Below are 23,321 nucleotides of genomic sequence, written 5' to 3' on the forward strand. Positions count from 1 at the left end.
TGGTTAGAGCATCAGCCTGTTCACTGAAGTGTCATGGTTTCAATTCCCAGTCAAGGGCATGTAGATGGGTTGCAGATTCCATCCCAGGCCCAGTGGGAACACGTGCGGGAGGCAACTAATTAACGTGTCTCTCTCACATTGATGTCTCTCTTTCTCTCTCCCCACCCCTCTCCCTTTTATTCTCTCTAAAAATCAATGGAAAAAATACCCTCGGGTGAGGATTTTTTAAAAAGGACTTGTTCATTGATTTTTAGAGAGAGAAACATTAATGGTGGAGCATCTATAAGCTGCCTCCTGAACACATCCCCACCGGGGACCAAGCCTGTAACCGGCATGTGCCACTGATTGGGAATTGAAAGGCCAACGCCTGGTGCCCAGGACGGCAACATCTATAAACTGCCTCCCCTACACTCCAACCCTCTGAACCACACTTGTTTGTTTTCAAACATGTATGTGATATATGCTAAAATAGATGTGCAAACACTCTACTTTGAAACTTTGTAAGGCAACAACTTCCTGTTTTTCTGAGGAATTACTTTGGGAAAAACTTACTTTTGTAATTGGGCGTGTATGATACCTGTAACATGTTTACCTTTATCCTCCACCACTAACTGTAAATTCCATGGCAACAGGGACTTTGTTTTGCTTGTCATAATGCAGACTGACATTCACAAATGCTTGTTGAATGTGTTCATCTTCACCCCACACACCTGATCCCTTTCTCATTAAATGACAGGTGTTCTGCCTGGTTTTTTTTTCATACAAAGTTTCCAGGAGTCACTTTTGATTCTTCTGGCTCCCTTTGCTCCTCCTAAATATGCTTTGAATCCATTCACTTCTCTACTTCCCTACTTGCTATGGGCTTGACTGATGTGAATATCAAACATTCCAAATTATAGCATACTCCTCTCTCCTAACTAGTCTCTATACCACATGTGTCAAACACAAGGCCCGCGGGCCAAATCCGTCCCGCCAGGCCTTGCAATGTGGCCCGCACCGCGCTGTCATCACTGCACTCCGCTGCGTTTCCATCACAATGACAGTTTATGACTGTTCAGTAAACCATTCGGCCCGCGATTTAGGCTGGATTTTAGATTTTGGCCCCTTCTCTGATTGAGTTCGACACCCCTACTCTATACCCTTCAATTCATTCTCTACACTACATCCAAAATTAACTCTTAAAAAAAATAACTCTAATCACCTTTCCTCTGCTTAAATCTTTCAGTGTCTTCAAAATACTGATTCAAAATACTTAATTCAAAATACTGATCAATCTAGATAAATCTTAGATCAACATAAAATTTTTTGACCTAGCCCTTGCTGGTTTGGTTCAGTGGATAGAGCATCAGACTGCAGACTGAAGGGTCCTGGGTTCGATTCCAGACAAGGGCACGGTTGCAGGCTCCTCCCTGGCCGGGCTCCTGCAGGTGGTAACCAATCGATGTGTTTCTCTCACATCAATATTTCTGTCTTCCCCTGTCTTCCCTCTCTCTAAAAAATCAATGGAAAAATATCCTCAGGTGAGGATTTAAAAAAGAAAAATTATATTATTTAAAACAATTTTTTTTTTTACCTGATCTACAAGGTCTAGTGCAAGCATGCCAAAAGCTAACACAGGCCAAATAAACAAGGTTTAAGTTTATGTGAACCACAAAAAAAAAAAAAAAAAAAAAAAAAAAAAAAAGTTTCAATTTTCATAGAAACGTAGGTTTATTTTGATAGAGGCATTCTGAATACAAAGGGCTGAAATAAATGAGTAATTGTTAACATAATAGAACATTTAAGTAAAAATCTTTTTCTTGAACATTAACTTACCAGACACTGAATAACTGCACAAATTAATAAGCATAATGCAAATGAACCTATTTTTCTTTTTCTCCAAAAGTGAAATATTTCCTGTTGCGCACACCAAACAAGTCAGTCTGAAACTAATGATGTGGCAATCAGCTGCTAAAATATTTGCTGCTAGTATTCGTGGAGAGAAATGGGGCGCCTGTGGGTGAGGTGCTTAAGAGAAATGAATGCAACACAATTATAGTAATCAGACATTAGCCAATGTTGTAGTTCGATATTAATAATAACATATAACAGGATATTATAAAAATTAAGTTACAAAATTTTTATTAAAACGTTTCTTACATACTGTTACATTGGCTGGGCTGCAAAAATATTCTCTGTGGGCTTGATGTGCTTGGTCTAGTCTAGTGTAACTCCCCAACCTCATCCGGCCATTGCCCCTTGGACTCTGGTCTCTCTGAACTTCATTTCCTTGAATGGGATGCTCCCTCCTTTCTCACTTTATGGAGTTCAAAGTTGCCATTTTTATGTATATCCAGTGTTATGCGAGTACCATATCAGGACAACTTCACTGCTAAATTTTCAGGAATCTTTGCTGATTGCTAAACTATTAGATCATAGAATCCACCATGGAAATCAGCAGATGTTACAAAACAGGGTTTTGGGTGAGGAAGGGATATCAATTGTTAAACATTTACCAACCTGCTACTTACCTTCCTCATCTAAACCTAATTGTTCTTTCTGTATTAACCTTTCTTCCCAACATTATTAGATCTAGCTGGGGAGGGGTGGTGGTGATTACCAAGACAATTGGGAAAGGAAGATGGAAGGAAAACCAAATTTCAAATATTATATAGCCTCCTCCTTTTCACTATAAATCATTATTTTCTATTTATTAAATTGATATCTATACTTTGACATAGTGTTGTTCATGCTGTTCCAACTTAAACGTAACAAAACCGCACTTCTTGCCAAAATTGGTTTGGCTCAGTGGATAGAGCGTCTGTCTGCAGACTGAAAGGCCCCAGGTTCGATTCCAGTCAAGGGCATGTACTTTGGTTGCAATAAAATATATATTTTTTTAAAATAAAAAATAAAAATAAAAAACTGCATTTCTTTATAAAGCCTTTATTACTTAGACATTTTACTGATTTAAAATTGTCTTTCCCTGTTTGAGTTAAGTGAGATTTTACTGTAGTTACTTTAGAAGTTAATTCTTATTATTGTTTATAATAAAATATCTAAATTGTTTCCTCAAATTTGTATTTTAGGCTTTTTTCAAAGACCCAAATGTTATTCCCAATTTGAAGTTACTTTCAGATTCTGGACAGTGGATTACATTAGGTAAATAAAATTTATTTTTGTATTTTTAGATGTCTATTTTACTGTCATAACAAAATTTTGTCCCAGGAATTTTTATTAAAATACAGATTGTGAATAGTCATTTGTTTGGTAACATCAAAGTCAAGTATGAACAGCTCTGCCAGGCCTGACCTGCATCTTTTCCTGGCTTAGCAACATAAGGGCAGTTTTTCTCATTTCATTAATTGGGAAAGTATTTATTTTGTACTTTCCATGGACTCTGCCAGATACAGGGTACATTAAGATGAACAAAAGAAAACCTGTACTCAAAACTTTGATATGTGGAAAAATATGTGCAATAATTTATCACTGGGGCTACCAAAACAGTGGGAGCAAAAGGAGGGAAATGGTCAGTTCTGCATAGGAAGAAAGGGTCAGGTAAGATGCCACTGGTTTGAGGATGCTCAGGTTAATGGATTTCTGAAAGGAATTAGCCACTATGGATCATTCTTTTACATATATATATATATATATATATATATATATATATATTTTATTTCAGAGAGGAAGGGAGAGGGAGAGTCAGAGAGAAAATATCAATGATGAGAAAGAATCATTGATCAGCTGCCTCCTATATGCCTCACACTGGGGATCAAGCCTGCAACCCAGGCATGTGCCCTGACCAGGAATCGAATCATGACTTCCTGGGTTCATAGGTCAACACTCAATCACGGAGCCACGCCAGCTGGGCTATGGATCATGCATTGAAAAATAATAATATCAGCCCGGCTGAGGTGGTTCAGTGGTTCTATTACCAGTCAGGGTACATGTCCAGGTTGTGAGGGGCATGCAAGATGCAGCCAATTAATGATTCTTTCTCTCATCATTGCAATTTCTGTCTCTCCCTCTCCCTTCCTCTCTGAAATCAATGATAAAAATATATTTTTAAAATAAAAAGAATAATTCTGTAACCATAATAAATTGAATTAAAAAAATAATAATATGTTAAACCTTGGAAGAGTTAAATTCTCAAAAGAAGAACTTTATAAAGCTAATGTTTTCATGGTACATTGAAATACAGCTAGAAATCTTTAAAGAAAATTACCAAGACACTAAGGAACATTCAAATCTCTAAATAACTCTCAGGTCAAGGACTAAGAGTGTTAATAGAAGACTATTTTGAAAACAAAAACCTGAGAAACATACATTTTAAAAAATATTTTATTTTTAATTTTAAAATTAAAGTTGACAGACAATATTATTTTAGTTTTAGGTGTACATTATTTTAGTTTTAGTTGATTAGACATTTATATAACTTATGAAGGGATCCTCCTGATAAATCTAGTACTCATGTGACACCAAACATAGTTATTACAGCATTATTGACTATATTCCTAATGCTGTACTTTACAGCCCCATGACTGTTTTTATAACTGGCAATCTGTACTTCTTAATCCCTTCTCCTTTTTCACCTATCCCCTAACCCCCTCTCATCTGGCAACCATCAATTTATGCATGAACACTATATTTTAAATTTTAGATTGAGGCCTCTTAACAATCATCATTCCATTTAGGAGGAAAATCTGGTTGATAATGTGAATTGTGCTCAAGAACAAGCGAGTTGATTTTAAAATGGATGGGGTTGTTTCAGTGAATTCTTACATTGCATTTTTATGGAATTCTATTAGCCCTGCACTAAAATAACTTTTCTTGGTATTAGTCAAAAACAAGATTACAAACAGTTCATGATGTTAGACTTAGTGGGTCAGATTTTATTGCTTTTGGCTGAAGTACTACTGCAAAATTTATAGAGTAAAAAGCTGGTACAGCATGATCTTCAGATTACTTACAAAGTTAAACAGTATCTGACCAAATGTATTTACCAATTCAAAATCTTCAAAAGGAAATAATTAGAGCCATGTATCACTGTGTTTATAAAGCATGTTTACAGTAACCAGTCAATTCATTTACAAAAATAAGGTCCGTTGAGAAAGTGTTCAACCTTTCCCCATGTTGGTACGTACTTCACAAAACACTCACTTTTTTCTAAATTTTAAAAAAGGCATTGCAAAAGAGAGGTTCTAAAACTCCACATGCTCCTGGCAGAATCAATTAGAAGTACTCTGAAAAACAGGGCAGAGGAGGTAGCCCTCATTTCAGAAGCAGACGTTCCTAGGGGATTGCTAGTATTCTTCCATTAGCTTGTTTTTATCTCCACCTACTTACTTCTCTTCTTCTGAAATATTATCTTCTCTCTGATTTTCCTCTGAGGGCCCTGATAAACGAAGAAACAGCTTTTTTATTGTTATTAAATTATTATCTGTGTACATATCTTACCATTGCCCCCCCTCCCCCACTCCCATACATGCCCTCCCTCCCCAGAGTTTTGTGTCCATTGGTTGTACTTATATGCATGCATACAAGTCCTTTGGTTGATCTCTTAGAAACAGCTTTTTAAAGAGAGAGAGAACATTCTTCTAGCAAGTGAACCAATGTTAAAGAAAGTGAGTGGGAACCTCCTTCACCACTGGCTGCACTGCTTGATTGCCAGTGAGTGTTGTTTCAACCTCTCAGCCAGCTGCCATTGCTCCTTCCTTTAGACAGTTTGCCCTTCTTTACTTACATATAATGGGTGCTTTCTATGTGCTCAGCTCAGAGCATCATATACATTATTAATTCTCAAAACAGCTCTGAGGGAGATATTATTATATATTTTTATTTCACAAATAAGGAGTCAGAGGCATGAGCTAAATAATTCACAGTTTTACCCAGCTGGTTGCATAGACTTGAGATTCAAATCCAGGCTTCAGAATCCAAAACCTTGACCACTGCACCCTCCTACTTCTACCACTTCCACATTAATGAAGTTGCCAGAAAAGTGCCAACTTGGACACAAAAACAAGACATACAGTGTATTATAATCCCAGGTGAAAAATAGTACGTTTTTAACTTTCTGTATGAACACAGTGATGCATTATATATCTTATAAATGCTAGAGACATAGTGTAACCAAATTCCTACATAACAGATAGCATGTCCTATGGACTGAATTGTGTCCCTCCAAAATTCTTATACTGAAACCTTCACCTTTAATATGATGGTATTTGGAGATAGGTCATTAGGATATAATTCCGTTTACATGAGGTCTGAAGGGTCCTCATTATGGGATTGGTGCCCTTATAAAAGGAGGAGGAAATAGCAGAGCTCTCTGCAATGTGTGGACAAAGTCATCTGCAAACCAAGAAGAGGGAATCACAGAGGTGAGCCACTGCCCTATGGACCTGGAATCAAATCAGCCAGCACCTTGACCTTGGGCATCTCGGCCTCCAGAGCTGTGAGAAATAAATGTCTGTTGTTATACCGCCCAGTCTATGGTATTTTGTGATAGCAGCCCTATCTAACTAATACAGACTGGAAGTGGAGTGCTGCTGTAGCAAATTCCTAAAAATGTGCAAGTGGCTTTGAAACTGTGTAATGGAAATGGGTAAAAGCTGGATGAATTTTGAGATGCATGCTGGAAATAAGGATGTTCAAGTTGATTCTAGTGAGGTTTCAGATGGAAATGAGGAACATGTTATTGGAAACTGGTGGGAAAGCAATCCTTGTCCTAAAATGGCAGAGAACTTGGTTGAATTTTTTTTTAGTATTTTGTGGATATGTTGTATCATAAATCATTGAATGAGATACAAGATGCCTTAATGAGCCAATTAATTAGGAGTCGTTTATTGCTCGGCCCAGAGGAGGTGTCTTTTCCATATCTCTGAGCACCATGTACAGGAAGTCTCCCATATTTACACTTTTTGAGTCTCTTTGTTTGCAGATGTTACAAAGGGCTCTGTGTGAGTCATTGTTACAGACAGTTGTAACCTTGAATACATAATGGGTTTGTATTTGGCATAATTATTATCAGATTAGTCTGTTTTAGTCTATTACATTGGATGGCTAGCTTGCAAGGTCAGATAGTTAAGTTTATCTTTTTCTATTATTTGAACTAAAAACAAAGTCATTTTACGGAATAACAGACTGTCTTAAAGTGGCAGAGTTTACAGGACTAGGGACTATCTAACAATAGCAGAGAATTAAAACAGAAGTTTGTGTTTTTTTATATACAAGATGGGGATTACTATACTTCAGATAGTAGATAAAATTAGATATTTAACTGAGGAAACTTCTAAGCAAAGTGTCAACTTAGTTCCTCTAGAATGCTTATAGTAAAATTAGGGGCCCAGTGCATGAATTTGTGCATCTTGAAAGGAACTGTGGGCTACAGGCTGGGATAGGCACAGGTGCAGGTCTTGGCCCATCCTCTGTGCCCCTGCCCAACCCCTCCCACCACCCAACCCACTCCCCATCCCACCCACTGTCCTGTCTGCTGGCAGCCCCTCTCCTGCTGCTGCTGCCACTCTCACACACTAATGGTGCTGGCCCCATTTGCACCCGCTGACGGTGCAGAGTGATTGGGACCAGCACCAGCAGAGGTGCAAGTGGGGCTGACACCATCAGTGGGTGTGTGTGGCAGCTGCTGCCCCGATCGTCCCTCAGGAGCAGGGGGAGGTGGAGAAGCCTTGGGGCAATCAGGACTGATAGGTGCTGCTCACAACTGCTGATGGCGCCCAGTGATGAGTACAGGCGCCGGACAGGACCCCGGCAGTGAGTGCAAGTGGAGGTGCCGGCTTCAGGTGTGAGCAGTGGCTCTGGCACTGGCAGTGAGTGCAAGCAGGGCTGGCACCAGCAGCAGGTACGAGTGCCAAGCAGGACTGTGGAGTGTAGGAGCAAAGAATTTTCAGTAACCACCAGAGACTCACCCTGATTATAGTGACCTGCCCCCATTCACCTGCTCCACTATCCCGCTGCGGCCAACGCCTGCCATGTTCCACACACGCCCCCTGATAGTCAGCACATATTATAGCAACCAGTTCGGTTGTTCTGGTTGTTCTGCCATTTGGTCTGTTTGCATATTAGGTCTTTTATTATATAGGATATGAAAGGAGAGCAATGAATTGAACAAGTAATTGTTAAGCAGAAAGGAACCAGAGCTTGAAGATTTGGGAAATTCTCAGCATATTCCTATTGCAAAAAATGAGAAATCTTGTTCTAAAGAGAACACTAAGAGTGTGACTAAGCTACCATTTGATAAATAGTATAGGATTCAATTTATGGACTTAACTGGCCATTTCAGCATAAGCCAGAAAATGAGATAAATGGGGATTATACTAGCGAAGACACTGACAGTTTGAACAAAAGACAAAATGAAGACTGCCAAACATCTTAGATTCTACAGAATCAAACCATAGAGCCATTTGGCTGCAAATATGCTCTATCTATAATAATAAAAGCATAATATGCTAATTAGACTGGACCTCCTTCCAGATGACCTTCTGGATGAAGCTGGGGCTGCAAGGAAAGCCCAGGTCCTGGGTACCTGTTGGTGGCCGGAGGGAAGCTGGGGTCCCAGGTATCGGAGGGAAGCAGGCAGCTGGAGGAAGGAAGGCCTCCTCTTGCACGAATTTCGTGCATCAGGCCTCTAGTTTCTCAATAAAAGAAAAGAACTGAGAATGCAATTCAGAGATCATCAGAGCCACCCCCTCAGTTTCAACAACGTACCTCACCTTGAGGAATCACAGAGGTGGAGCCACTGCCCTATGGTTCTGGAAGGCAGTGCTTTGAACCAAAAGGATTAGTCTTGGGGCTTAAAATCTAATAGAATTTACCTTGATAAATTTTAAGCTTGCTTGGAACCATTATTCCTTCCTTCTTTCCTACTTCTCACTTTTGAAACGGAAATGTCTATCCCTATGCCTGTCTCACCATTGTATTTTAGAAGCACATAACTTGTCTTGTTTCCCAGGTTCATAGCTGGAGAGGAATTTTGCCTCAGGATAAATCATACCTCTAGTTTCACCCAGACCCTATTTAGATGAGATTCTGGACTTTTAGAGTTTATGCTGGAATGATTAAAACTTCTAGTGCTGTTAGAATAGAAAAAAATGTATTTTGCATATAAGAAGGACATGAATTTTGGGGTCCAGAAACAGAATGTTATGGTCTGAATTGTGTTCCTTCAAAATTCATATGTTGAAGTCCTAAACTGACACTCTTGCCTCATCTACCCTAATTACTTTCCAAGGGCCTAATGTTCAAATACTATTACATTGGGGGTTGGGGTTTCAACATATTAATTTTAGAGGGACACAATCCAGTCCATAACAAATGCTATTTCTATGCCTCAGATTAAGTAGTTTGTATTTAATTACCTTCTCCCATCATCCAAACCCTCCTGTCACTCCTTGATCAGAGCTCGGGTACATTTGTTAAAATGGCAGGTTGCTCAATGTTTATCTCTCATTCTGTGGCCACCAACCTATTTTTGAAGATTGTCTTGCTCTCCACTGCTCTTGTTCTTTAACCTTTTAATATTGTTTAGACCTACTCTATCATTTTCTGTGGGCTTTTTCCTTTATTCCTCCAGAAGATTTTGCCTCTAAAACACAAGGAGTTTTTCTTAGCAGCATTGCTTTTGAAATTACTGAGTATCTGTAGTTCCTGGCTCTGGGCATCCTTCTTGCCTTTACACTAACCCAGCTCAGGTCCTAGCAGGATTCTAGGTGAACAGCCAGAGGGAGGAAGTGAAATAATTGCCAATATTACTCCTCTGAATTTCAAGCAACTTCTTGGGTTAAAGATCCGGCAAATGTATGAAGAGAAGACACACCAAAAACCACCATACCTCGGTCTACAATCTCCATAGAACTTTGAAGAAAGAAGACCAATATCCCTCTATATCTCAGTGAGAGCATGTGTATATGTGGATGCATACAAGGGGGAATTGAATGATTCATTAAGGAAATCATAAAAGTACTCACTTTAACCTTCATGTATTTCTGTAATTTAGTAGAACTTCTAATAACAGAAAATCCATCCCTGAAAGACATGTTCAGGAAGTAAGTGGGGAGGGGGAAGAGCTAGAACTACAAGAGAAAAATAGACAAAACACCATGATTTCACATTTCTCTAATCTCAAACTTGTGATAACTTGATTGGGGCCTGGTTTGAACTATATTTTAAAAAGGAAAACTTTTTTTTGCAATAAACACTGTAAATGAGAGTACAATAAAGAAATTTTTAAATGGAAAGGGACATTTATGAGACATCCTCAATGACTTTAGAAATACCCATTAGTTATGTCAATTAAAATTTTGTAATACGCATTAAGCATAATATAAATCCAAAGTCATTAAGTAATTCCTGTGTTTTTATAGGCAATTCTGATATATGCATTAAAACTGATCTAAAAAATCTACTACCACACACACAAAAAAAATCTCTTTCATTTTAAGGCACTTCTAATATACATATCCTTCATCTAGGCCTGAAATGGTAAAATTTTATTTTAAACTTTTAATGATTTTTTTTTTTTAATCCTCACCAGAGGATATTTTTCCATTGATTTTAGAGAGTGGATGAGAGAGGGAAAGACAGAGAGAAACATGGATGCGAGAGAAACACATAGATTGGTTGCCTCCTATACATGCCCCCAACAAGGGCTTGAGCTGGGAAGGAGCCTGCAACCTAGGTACATGCCCTTGACCGGAGTTGAACCCAGGACCCTTCAATTGGCAAGCTGGTGCTCTATCCATTGAGCCAAACTGTCTAGGACATAAACTTTTAATGATTAATAATAATTAAAAGCTGTAAAATAATAATTTAATAAAATTCTTTAACGTATCTTTTAATATATCAAAACATGCCTGATGGTCATTACTTTGAATCTCTGCATAGTTATGCTTTTTTTGGAAATAATTGCAAATATTAAACTAATTTTTATATGTCTGCAAAATACCTTTTTTCAGGAACTGAAGTGAAAAAAATTGAAGCTGTAAATGTTCCTTGCACACAGCTTTCAATGTCATTTTTTAAACGATTATACAATGAAGATATTGTACGAGACAATGGACATATTGTTAAATGTTTAGACTCTTTTTGTGATCCCTTTCAAATTTCTGATGAGTTACGAAAGGTAAGTACAGAATTTTTAAACTTCACAATAAAATTTTATTTTAGAAAATGCTTCATATCAAAAACTTTTGCCTGTCTAAAACCCACAAAATACCTGTTACAATGAATAATGATCAGTACATTGGCACGTTTCTTGGATGAAACTTTTACTATCAACTTAATTATTTGTGTATTTCAATAGTTCTCAGCTGGGTGCTACTGGCATCTAATGGGTTGAGGCCAAGGATGCTGTGAAACATCATACAATACACAGGACAGCCCCTCACAACAGTTATCTGGCCCAAAGTGTTCAGTAGTGTAAGGTAACAAAACACTGACCTATGTAATAGATGGCTATTTTTCTTCAATGTGGGGCTCTTCACATACCAAACGAGTATTTAAAAACATATCTGGAGTAAAATAATATTTTTATATCCTCTCTGAGATTATTTTAAAAAGCCATTTGCCGAAACCGGTTTGGTTCAGTGGATAGAGTGTCAGCCTGCGGACTGGGGATGTGCCCGCAACTGCGGATGGTTGCGGGCACATCCCCAGTAGGGGGTGTACAGGAGGCAGCTGATCGATGTTTCTCTCTCATCAATGTTTCTGACTATCTCTCTCCCTCTCTGTAAAAAATCAATAAAATACATACAAAAAAAGCCATTTGATTAAGTTAATTTTTGTTTTAGTGTGGGGTATTGAACCTGGAATCAGAAGATATGGATGATTTTACTTAATTTCTGAGTTATATACAAGATAATAACCATAGATAAATCATTCAGTATGTTGAGCCTCAAAATCCTACCTGTAGAGAGTAATTTGTCCATCCTAGGCTTTGTGCAAGTAGCTCAGGTAGAGCTTCATCCTAATATGCTAAGGTTGTGGGTTTGATCTCAGGTCAGGGCCCATACAAGAATCAACCAATGAATGCATAAGTAAGAGAAAAAAACAATTTCTCTCTTTCCCTCTCTATTTTTATCTCCCTTTCTCCCCTTCCCTCTCCATTCCTCTCTCTCTAAAATCAATAAATTTTTTATAATGTCCATTCTACCTTCTTCCTGAAATCAATGAAAAAATTTAGTGGACAAAGCATTTAAATACGCTTTTTAAAAGGTATAAAATGCTATTGAAATATTATCATTATTTTAATTATTGAGAAAGAGTATTTACAAAGTGGGTTTTGTTATCAAATAGACATAGGTTCAAATCCAGGCTCTGCCACTTCATAATTGACTAGGTGCCCAGTGCATGAAATTCATGCATGGGGGGGTGTGTCCCTCAGCCCAGCCTGCTCCCTCTCCAATCTGGGACCCTTGCCAGCCTGATTGATGCCTAACTGCTCCCCTGCCAACCTGTTTGCCCCTAACTGCCCTCTCCTGCAGGCCTGAGTCCTCTCCAACTGCCCTTGCCTACAGGCCCGGTCGCCCCCTACTTGCCTCATCTGCCAACCTGGTCACCTCTAACTGCCCTACAGGCTTGATTGCCCCCAACTGCCTTTCTTGAAGACCTAGTCCCTCCCAACTGCCCTCCCCTGCTGGCCATCTTGTGGTGGCCATCTTGTGTCCACATGGGAGCAGTCATCTTTAACCACATGGGGGCAGCCATCTTGTGTGTTGGAGTGATGGTCAATTTGCATATTATTATTTCATTAGATAGGAGAGAGGCCTAGTGCATGGGTGGGGGCTCAGCTGGTTCACCCTGAAGGGTGTCCTTTATCATAGTGGGGGTTCCCTTGGGTTGTGGGCAGCCTGGGCAAGGGGCCTGTGGTGGTTTGCAGGCTGGCCATGCCCCACGGCAACCAAGCGGAGGCCCTGGTATCTGAGATTTATCTTCTGTAATTGGAGTGGAGCCCAAGCCTCCTGCTTGCTTTGTGGCCACAGCCTATTCTGTTGGAATTTATTTATCTTCCATCATTGAAACTTTGTAGCCTTAAGTGGAGGCCAAGGCAGGCCAGGGTAGGCGGAAAGTTTGGGTTCCTCCATTGTCAAGGAAACCCAAGCCTCCTGTTCTCTTCCTGGCCACAGCCATCTTGGTTGGGTTTATTTGCATATTTGCTCTTGATTGGCTGGTGGGCATGGCTTGTGGTTTAGCAGAGGTATGGTCAATTTGCATATTACTCTTTTATTAGATAGGATAATTACTATTCTTATTCTACATTAAGCAAAAGGAAGATGTGCAAGCCTAATGTGTTGCAAATCCATATAGAAATGAACTAGAGAAGCTACTGGTGTACCATAATAGGCAAGCAATCCTGTCTGTAGAAGACCAGGAGACATCCAGCTAGTCTATACATTGATCTACACTAGTACAAAGCCTAAGAGAATTCTTAGTTTAAGAAAATAAAATGAACTAATTGAGAATAACCAAACTCGTCCAATTGAATGAGACTATATAGTTTGGTCTTAAGTGAAGCATATTTATATATAATAAGAATATAAATACTATACAGTGAGGATCTGATTAATTTCTACTCCTTCTTACCATGTATTGGAAATTATTATTCAAAAAGTGTCTAGTCTAGTCTGGGTTTCTCTCCTTTTGGATACAGTTAATCTCAGCTCTTCTCTCTGTCACTGAACTGTGTTAAATTTTTTTGTCTCAAGGCCCTTACCCCTAATTTTGGAGAGTTTTAACAACACTTCTACAGCAGTGGACTTTTTTAGAAAGAGGATTTGATTTCCAATAGAGTATTCTGTTTAAAACTGCCTGCTGTTGCTTATCTTAGTTATGCCATGAATAGTGCACCTTTATTCAGAAAGTGCTGGGACTCATCATTTTTCTGATAGTTGCCTGTATATTTTGCTCCTGTGTTCTTTGTTACTCTGTTCTTTTAATTTGATTGTATTCCAGCTGAAAAATAAATTATTTCCAGATTTAGCATGAAATATAAAGGGCCCCCCATTGTACAGCAATATGGATTCTACTGGCAATACTGTGTAACATAAGTACGGATGATAATAACCTCATTTCTGACGGCAGCTCAGAAGTTGGCTCCTTAACTGTTACATACCAAATCATTGAACAGATCTACATGTGAAAGGAGAGGAAGATCAACCATGGAATGTTATTGTTTAACATTCATTCCAAAGAAATTTCTAATTATTGTAATTTTTAAAATATATTTTTATTGATTTTTTTTTACAGAGCAGAAGGGAGAGGGATAGAGAGTTAGAAACATCAATGAGAGAGAAACATCCATCAGCTGCCTCCTGCCTACTGGGGATGTGCCCACAACCAAGGTATGTGTCCTTGACTGGAATCGAACCTGGGACCCTCCAGTCTACAGACAGATGCTCTATCCACTGAGCCAAACCAGTTAGGGCTAATTATTGTAATTTTTAAATTGCATAAGCCAATCAACTCAACATATGAGAGTGCTCATAAGGAATGGGCTAACAATTCATTCTTTTAAAAAATTAAATATATCAGGGTGACATTGGTTAATAAGATTATATAGGTTTCAAGTGTACCTTTCTGTGGTACATGAGATGTGTATTCCATTGTGTGCCCACCACCCAAAATCAAATCATCTTCCATCACCATATGTTTAAACTGTTTACTGTTAAGGGCTTCAATTACTCTTGTATTAAGCCAGATCTTTAGTATTAAGCAGATCTTAGGCTTTAGTATCACATGATTCCTTACAGAAGGGAGGAAGGGAGAGAAGGGAGATGTCTAAGTGTCACACCCAGAGAGCAGTGAACTACAGACCACTTCCTTTATCCATCTTACTATACTGTATATACTTTGGCTTTCATCAAGTTATTATAAGCAAACTTTATATACACAGGACCTTAGAGTTTATTATTTTTTAAAATGCCTCATATAATGACATTGTGATGAATTTTCATTTGAGATTGGGGTCAATAAAATGTTAAGCCTTATCAGTTTTCCTAATTAAGTGTACTTCTTGCTACTTGGCTGTGATTATTATATATGTTATGTTTTCCTCTTCTATTTGAATGGTGATGTTAAGTGTATGTATGGTATTTATAGCTTTTCTCCATTTAGGGTTCCTTATGTGTATTTGTTTTCTCTTCCCATTTTATTTCTTAGTAAGAGTTTTTAAAATTCTTTATTATGTTTATTTTATCTATATTTTATTGTTAGGTATTTACCATAGTTTAAAAAGTATTTGGGATATAAACAATTTAATAAAATAAATATATGTTATAGCATACATTCATCACCTTGTTCATGTCCACCACGGTCAACAAATTAATCAATTGCTTGTACTGCCCAATGATATAAGAAAATCCCCAACATCACACCTAGTCAAACTGTTTTCTGAAAGAGAGCAGGAAAGGGAGAGGTTGTTATGAGGCTCTAATTACCTGAATAGTTCAAAATGGGGTAACTGTGGGGGTAAAGAAAGTAGTGACCCAAACACCGGAAAATGAGAGGACAGAGGCAATGACTATTGCATTTAGCCTCTGTAGAAGCAAAGACTATAGACCTAATTCGATGGAGAAACTTTTTATTTGTGCTCCAGCTGTTTCTAAGTAAGCTGTTTCTAAGTAAGATTTAAGGTGACGCAAAAATAAATTGCAACAGCACTAAAACAATTACTGAAGATGCAAACTAGAACAAAGAAATAAAGTACAATAGAAGAGGGGGTATAGGTTTAGATTTAGATTTGTTTCTTTCATGGAAGGTCAGTACCTATGGATAAAATGGGGGTGAAAACTGCAAATCTCACAAATCATTCTCACCAGTTCTCAGGATTGGTTATTAAAATAGGACTAAGATTATATATATTGAAATTTGCAAAAACATAAAAACTAGAACCTCGAATTATGTTACATTAAGATGAATTTATCATCTTACATAGGTTTTGCTATTGGAAGACTCAGAAAAATATGAAATATTCAGCCAACCAGATAGAGAAGAGTTTCTGTTTTGTCTTTTCAAACATCTCTGCCTTGGTGGAGCTCTTTGTCAATATGAGGATGTGATTAATCCATATCTGGAAACAACAAAGCTTATCTATAAGGATCTAGTAAGGTAATGTTGCTAGATTACAATATGTAAATCTCTAGTTAATAGACTAAATTATTTGTTAAACTATGGTGGGATTACCCAGCATTTGTGGTCCAATTAACAACCAAAGTAAATAAAAATGGTACTACCCTGTCCTCCTCATAGCCTCCTCCTCTTCCAGGCTAGAAAATGTCTCGATTTCTTTGTTTCTTCCCCCTCCCCACCCCAATATATTTTTATTCATTTCAGAGAGAAAGAGGGAGAGAGAAACATCAATGATGAGAGAGAATCATTGATCAGCTGCCTCTCCTGCAATCGAACCCAGCACCCTTGAGTCCACAGGCTGATACTCTATCCACTGAGCCAGACTAGCTAGGGCTCCCTGTCCCTCTTTTAGTGCTCAGTCCCCTCATTCTTCACCTGCCTCTTGTTTCCTCATTCAGACCTGTTACCTGCTCCATTCCTCATTAGCAACTGCCATCTTCCAGGTCTCCTCCTTTACCCCAGGCCTCCGATTAAATCTCAAGAGAACAGAAAGATCCCTCAGAATGTTTGAATTTGCTCGACTAATAGTTAATTTACCTTTGTAATTTTTGGAAGAATTTTCATCTAAGTGTAATCTTTACTTTTTAAACTAATCCCAAATCCCAGTTTGTTTTAAATATTCTACTAGGTGTTTTTTTTTTTCTTTATGAAGATCAAATGAGGATAAAAACTTTATATCTTTTATTTATACTTTAATTTTAAGTAAAATGGAAGTTCTTTGGTTTTTCATGATAAAAATATTAAATCATCTTTATAGGCAAAGGGGATAGAAACAAGTGAAACAAAGGGCCCCAGAGTTTAGCTACAAAATTTATTTTACCAGGAAAACAACAGAATTTATTTCTATCAAACTGCTGATTGTTACTTACTTAAACTCAACACCTCAGTTTTCTTATCTATTTCATGTATCATATAGCTATACAGAAAACTACATGATTTAGCTATTTTATTTTAGTTAATTTCTAATATATGGCTTTAAAAACAAAAATATTTATGTGAACTCTGATTTTTATCAAAAAATAATTAAAGGTTGCTGAAAGAGATATATTCGAAACAGAAAAAGCACACACACATACCTACATCAAACATTCTGTTCTTACCATTTGCAGCTCATGAAAACTTACAAGACTACTTGTAGCACTCCCTGCAGACACTTCTCATCCTACCGAGACATACACACCCCACTGCCACCAGTGTGTTTCTCATCAGCCACAGAAACCTGTGGAATTCCTCACTGCCATGCCCTGTGGAGGAGGAAATTCTACTGGAGATATTTGAAATAAAAGTAACTTTAGAACCTTCTGTTTTCCCCAACATTCCCTTTTCTGGATTTTTATTTGTGATTCTCTTCTACACTCTTTGGGTGCTAAGAAAAAGTATGCCTCAAAGACTAATGAAATAAGTAGCCAAAATTCAGGATATCTTACAGACAAATATAAATTCAGTAAGTGTTAATATTGTGCACAGAACTCTGCCAAACTCTAAGCTTCAGAGTCTTTAGAGCCTAAAGTGACTGCAAAAGGAGCATCAGATAGTCCTTGACCTTAAGGAAATTACAACAAACAAACATTAAGTAATAGTAATGTAAATTGTTTAAAATCTTTTATAAGTAACATTTTTATATAATCAAATGTTCGGTTAATTATAGGCAAATGTTTATACAATAGCTTTTTATACTTTACTAGAGGCCCGGTGCATGAAATTCGTGCACAGGGAGGGGGGGGTGTCCCTTAGCCCAGCTTGCACCCTCTCCAATCTGGGACTCCTCGAGGAATGTTCAACTGCCCTCTCACAATCCAGGACTGCTAGCTCCCAACTGCTCACCTGCCTGCCTTCTTAATTGCCCTTAACCACTTCTGTCTGCCAGCCTGATCACTCCCTAACCACTCCCATGCCAGACTGATTGATGTCTAACTGCTCCCCTGCCAGCCTGTTTGCCCCTAACTGCCATCCCCTGCAGGCCTGGTCACCCCTAACTTCCATCCCCTGCAGACCTGGTTACCCCTAAATGCCCTCCCTTGCAGCCCTGGGGGGACAATTGGGGGTGAGAAGGCTGGCCAGGGAGGGAGCAGTTGGAGGTGAGCAGGCAAGCAGGCAGAGTGATTAGGGGCAATCAGGCAGACACACAGGTGAGAGGTTAGGAGCCAGTGGTCCCGGATTGCAAGAGGGATGTTGGACTGCCATTTTAGGCCCAATCCCCTGAGGGGTCCCAGATTGGAGAGGGACATACCCTTCCCACTTCACCCTCTCGCCCCCCCACCCCAGTGCACCAGGCCACTAGTCTATAATAATAAAAGCATAATACCGTATTTTCCGGTGTATAAGATGACCTTTGAAAAGAAAAAAAGTCAACCGAAAATCGGGGGCAAAAAGACCAAAATTGCACAAAAATTACCTGCAGATCTTGACGGCAAAGTAAGTCTTTTCTTTGAAGTGGGGGTTAGTCTTATACAGCAAATATAGGCCTAAGCCTATGTTTTAACTGTAAAATTAGTGGGTTGTCTTATACTCCGGAAAATACCGTATGCTGATTAGAGCAGATGTCCTTCTGACTGACCTTCTGGATGAAGCTGGGGCTGTGAGGGAAGCAGCCAGAGGGGAGCCTGGGTCCCAGGTGCCAGAGGGAAGCCGGTGCCAATAGCTGGGGGAAGGAAGACCTACTCTTGCATGAATTTCATGCATCAAGCCTCTAGTTGTTTACAAAATTGGTTAACTGATACCTACCTCACTGAGTTGTTTGATCTGTATGAGGTAAATTATTGAATATATAAAGATATTTGCAGATTATAAAACATTATAAATATAGCTCATATATATTTACATGTAGATTTTCTGTAGTTTATTTCCTCTATCCTCAATTTGCTTTCTGATATATATTGGTAATGTTTGTTTATTTGTTTATAATATTTTTTATATAACATCAGTGACAGAACTGGCATTTGAGTTTAAGTTGTGTAGTTCTTTAGTTAATGTGTATTTATCTACCCTTCCAGTTCACTACACTTCAATCTGACTTTTACCAATTCTCATTTTTCCAATAATTGTCTCTAGCCTTGGAGTCATGTCGTTTGAATCTCAGATTGACGCCAACTTTCTAAAATTCAGATTTCTGCAATTCCAACTCAGTTGACTTTGCATCACCCTTGAATGAAACCACAGCTGCCACCCTTTTTAAATCACTTTAGTTGGATGTTATATATTTCCATATTACATATGATAATAACATAATAAAATACTAAATGGATTATGCCAATGCTCGTACATTTAAAATGTATCTTTCTCCCTTATTTTAGTGTTCGAAAGCATCCTCAAACCAAGGAAATACAAATTACCTCTTTCATCTTTAAAGTTACAGCATATGTAAGTGGAGAGGAAATTTACTACCAATGAACTTAATTACCTGCTATTAATAGGGTTGTTACAATTGGAGTTAGCAAGTTGGGCTATGCTATGCCTATGAAAAAAAGATGGTGATATTTAGCTTTTTGTTAATTTTAAGGTATGCTTTAATTTGGAGAACAGTATGAACTTTTCCCCCTTCCTTCCTTTCTGTTGTACATGTCTAATAATAGTCCGTAGTAAGAGCTAAATCTGTGACTCATGGAAAGTAAACCATAGTTCTCTGTCAAACCACAACTTATAGGTTAAATAAATAAGAATGCCATAGATGTCTTTGTACCACAGAATTGGATGCTTGAATTTTAGTAGCATACAAAAGTGTCTTCATTCAATTAGTTCAATGTTTATGGAGTATTTACTGTGCTGGGCTAGTTGCTTTTTGTTGATAAAGAAATATAGTCCCTCATTATTATATGGACCATGTTTTAAAAGAAAGCAAAGATAGAAGAAAGTTGCAAAATGGAAATTTTAGCAATATTAGCACTTTATAAGCACTTTTTCAAAAGATGGATTTTCTTTTAGACTACAAATTCCTTAATGTAAAAAATGATGCATGTTTGTGTAGTAATGAACATATGTATTATTAGCATAGTAGACTAACAATATTTTTGTTAATTACTTAACTGCCAACTTATGGTCAAAGATTTGATATATGTTTCATGACATTTTAACAAAATATATTAGTTAAATATGTTGACTATTATTTGAATACTGTTGTGTACTAAATAATTTGTTTATCTTTTTCAGGATTCTGTTGGTATGTGCTACCCTTCAAGAAAAAGTCACGAACAGACATTTTCTTACTTTATTGTGGATCCTATCATGCGTCATATTCATGTTTTATACCACTGTTATGGCGTGGGAGATATGTCTTAGCAATATTCTTTCAGATAATCTATATTTACTATATTTTTATTTACCAATTTTTATTTTAATACTTATTTATAGATAAGCAATTACTTTGCAAGTTAATTCAAGGAAAATGTAAAGAACCCACGTAGGAGAAGCAAATGGCAAGATGCTTTTTTTTTTTTTTAATATGTTTTTATTGATTTTGAGAGAAAGAGAAAGGAAAATAGAAACATTGGCTGCCTCCTGCACATCCCCTACTGGGGATTGAGCCGCAATCCGGGCATGTGCCCTGACCAGGAATCAGACCAGCAACCTCTCTGTGCATAGGACAACACTCGACCCACTGAGCCAGAGCCAACATGCCTTTCTCTAAATTTGTCTTTTTAAAAGCTAACATAGGAAAGTTAATATAGGAAATAGACTCTATCCCTAACATAGTCTATACCAATACATTTGGAGAATTTTTACAGAAGTTACAAAGAACTAAAACTCTATAGTTATTATTTGTTGTATTAGAATTCAAATAAGTCCTAAATTTTCCATTTATTTTATTTTAGAAGCTAATTAATTCCTGATTGAAATTGTGGGAGAAATTTAAACATCTCTACTACGTATCATTAATATGAATTATTAGCTTTTTAAATTTGAATTTTATTTAATTATACTTCTACATTGTATAAAGATTTATATCTCAAGGGCTGTGAAAAGTATAACAGTTGCTTTGTTTCATTTGTCCCACTAAAAATCCTCAATTAAAAAAGAATGTTCTGAAAGTAATTGTAAACTCTTTTAGCACATAATAATTAAAATTGCAGCTGCCTACTGTTAGTTCAAGATCTGCATGTAAACATAGAGAGTTGCTCTCGTGGTATTATTAAGTTGGCAAAAGAATAAAGAACAGGTCTCTTAGTACTGTTTCCTCGTTACATTCATAAAATGAATATCTAACTTAGATATTTTTAATGGGAAAAGTAATTGACAAGTAATGTTGAGACTTTAAGGAGAGGAAAGTTTGTAATATTTGTTTCTGTGTTGTAGGGATAAGGATGATAATCTTGGATTTGAACTTGTGGATATATCTGGAAGGTAACTGGCAAGCTGAGTATAGAGGTCAGGAAAGAGAGTTTGACTTTTAATACCTAACACAGTGGCTTGGCACGTTAATTTATTGAGTGAGTGTTTTCCAGATATGTTCATAATATCCATAGTTTTTTTTTTTTAATCATATAAAAAAAAACAAAATCAAGAACTACAATGCCTACTTGCTACCAGTCTGGATGCCTGCCACACAGACCCCCTACAATCTGGGGAACTTCTCTTTATCAGTCAGTCATCCAGGTTTTTTTTAGTACCAATTTCATGCCAGGCACTGTGCTATTGACTTTGGGGAAATATACACTCCCTATAAACTTTGTAAAGAAGGTAATCTATAAGAGTATGTCTAGGAACAGTGACTGTTACATGAATTCAGAGATGGAAGAGATCACTATGAACTAGGCCTGGGAAGGGCTTGGTCTGGCTTCTCCAGAAGAATGGATGGGGTTCCAGCGCCTGGAAAGGAGAGCAGGCCAGCTGAGTAGAGAAGCATGCTGTGGCAGAGTGCCCTGAGCCTCGCTCTGCCGTGAAAGTTCGGAGGCAGAAGATGAGTTGCCAATATTTTTTCTCTGCTTTAAAGGGTGGAGGTAGAATATACCTTTGAAGGAAGATCAATCCATTGTTTTTGGAAAATCATTTTAATGACCTATCTGTGATTATGCAGATTTTTGTAATAAGAGGTAGTAATAAAGACTTTGGAGTAGCCGGTCAAATTGCCTAGATCCTTACTTCTGCCATTACTTGCTGTGTGACCCAGCTAGTTATAACCTTTCTGTGCCTTAGTTGCCTCTTCTATAAAAGGAAAAATTAATAGGACTCCTTCATAGATTATTGTGAAAATTATACACACACACACAAACAGACACGCACAAACACACACACACACACACACACACACACACACACACACACATATATATATATATATATATATATATATATATATATATATATATATTTTTTTTTTTTTTTTTAGAAGCTAATTAATTGAATGGCTTAGAATGGTGCCAAACACATAGTGTGAGTATTCATGAATTGTGGCTTTTTTCATTATTTGTTGAGGAAATATTTTTAAAATCTAGAGCTAAGCAGCAAAATAATGTAAAAAGCTGCCTTCCTTAAAGTCAAAATTGCTTTTCTTAAGATGATTATTATTATTATTGATTAATCCTCATCCAAGGTTTTTTCCCCCATTGATTTTTAGAACTAGTGGAGGGGTGGAAGGGAGAGAGAGAAACATCAATATGCAATAGGAAAGAGACACATTCATTTATTGGTTGCTCCCACATGCACGCACGCACCGCCCGCCCCCTTGCAACCCCCCCCCCCCCATCCTTTCATTGGGGCCAGGGATCAAACCTGCAACCCCTGCCCTAGACTGGGAATCCAATCCAAGACCCCTCGAGGGCAGACTGAAGCTCTCATCACTGAGTCATGCCAGCCAGGGCAAGATGATTTTTTTTAAATATAGTTTTATTGATTTCAGAGTGGAAGAGAGAAGGGGAAAGAGATAGAAACATTAATAATGAAAGAGAATCATTTATTGGCTGCCTCCCACAAGCCCCCCACTGGGGATTGAGCCCACAATCCGGGCATGTGTCCTGACAAGGAATCAAACAGTGCCCTCCTGGTTCATAGGTCAACGTTAAAACACGGAGCCACACAGGCCAGGCTTATTGTATTATTAATTTGACTAGATGGAGTATAAGAGATGGGAGCACTTTTTCCCCTTTTTCTGTAGAGGACCTAAATTCAGATTCTAGGTGTTTCTTTGGCAGCATTTTGCACCCTTAGAGTTATTTGCTCAACTATTTGTAATCATTCAATGTCTGTCATGAAAACAGCAGCTGTGTCTG

At 37.8% G+C, this 23,321-nt stretch overlaps 1 protein-coding gene across 1 annotated transcript in view; it reads left to right on the forward strand.

Moving 5' to 3' along the window:
• CFAP300 (cilia and flagella associated protein 300) overlaps positions 1 to 22,170 on the forward strand; it is a 28,110-nt gene extending 5,940 nt beyond the window's left edge. Inside the window, exons 3-7 of the mRNA XM_036427704.2 lie at positions 3,069 to 3,141; positions 10,950 to 11,116; positions 15,926 to 16,098; positions 19,413 to 19,479; positions 20,266 to 22,170. Of these exons, the coding sequence (XP_036283597.2) occupies positions 3,069 to 3,141; positions 10,950 to 11,116; positions 15,926 to 16,098; positions 19,413 to 19,479; positions 20,266 to 20,394 (609 nt within the window). The 3' untranslated portion in view covers positions 20,395 to 22,170. The remainder of the gene's footprint in view (positions 1 to 3,068; positions 3,142 to 10,949; positions 11,117 to 15,925; positions 16,099 to 19,412; positions 19,480 to 20,265) is intronic.
• Positions 22,171 to 23,321: the final 1,151 nt, after the last annotated feature.

Source organism: Pipistrellus kuhlii, unplaced genomic scaffold (assembly GCF_014108245.1).
Source record: "Pipistrellus kuhlii isolate mPipKuh1 unplaced genomic scaffold, mPipKuh1.p scaffold_m20_p_9, whole genome shotgun sequence".
NCBI lineage: Eukaryota > Metazoa > Chordata > Mammalia > Chiroptera > Vespertilionidae > Pipistrellus > Pipistrellus kuhlii.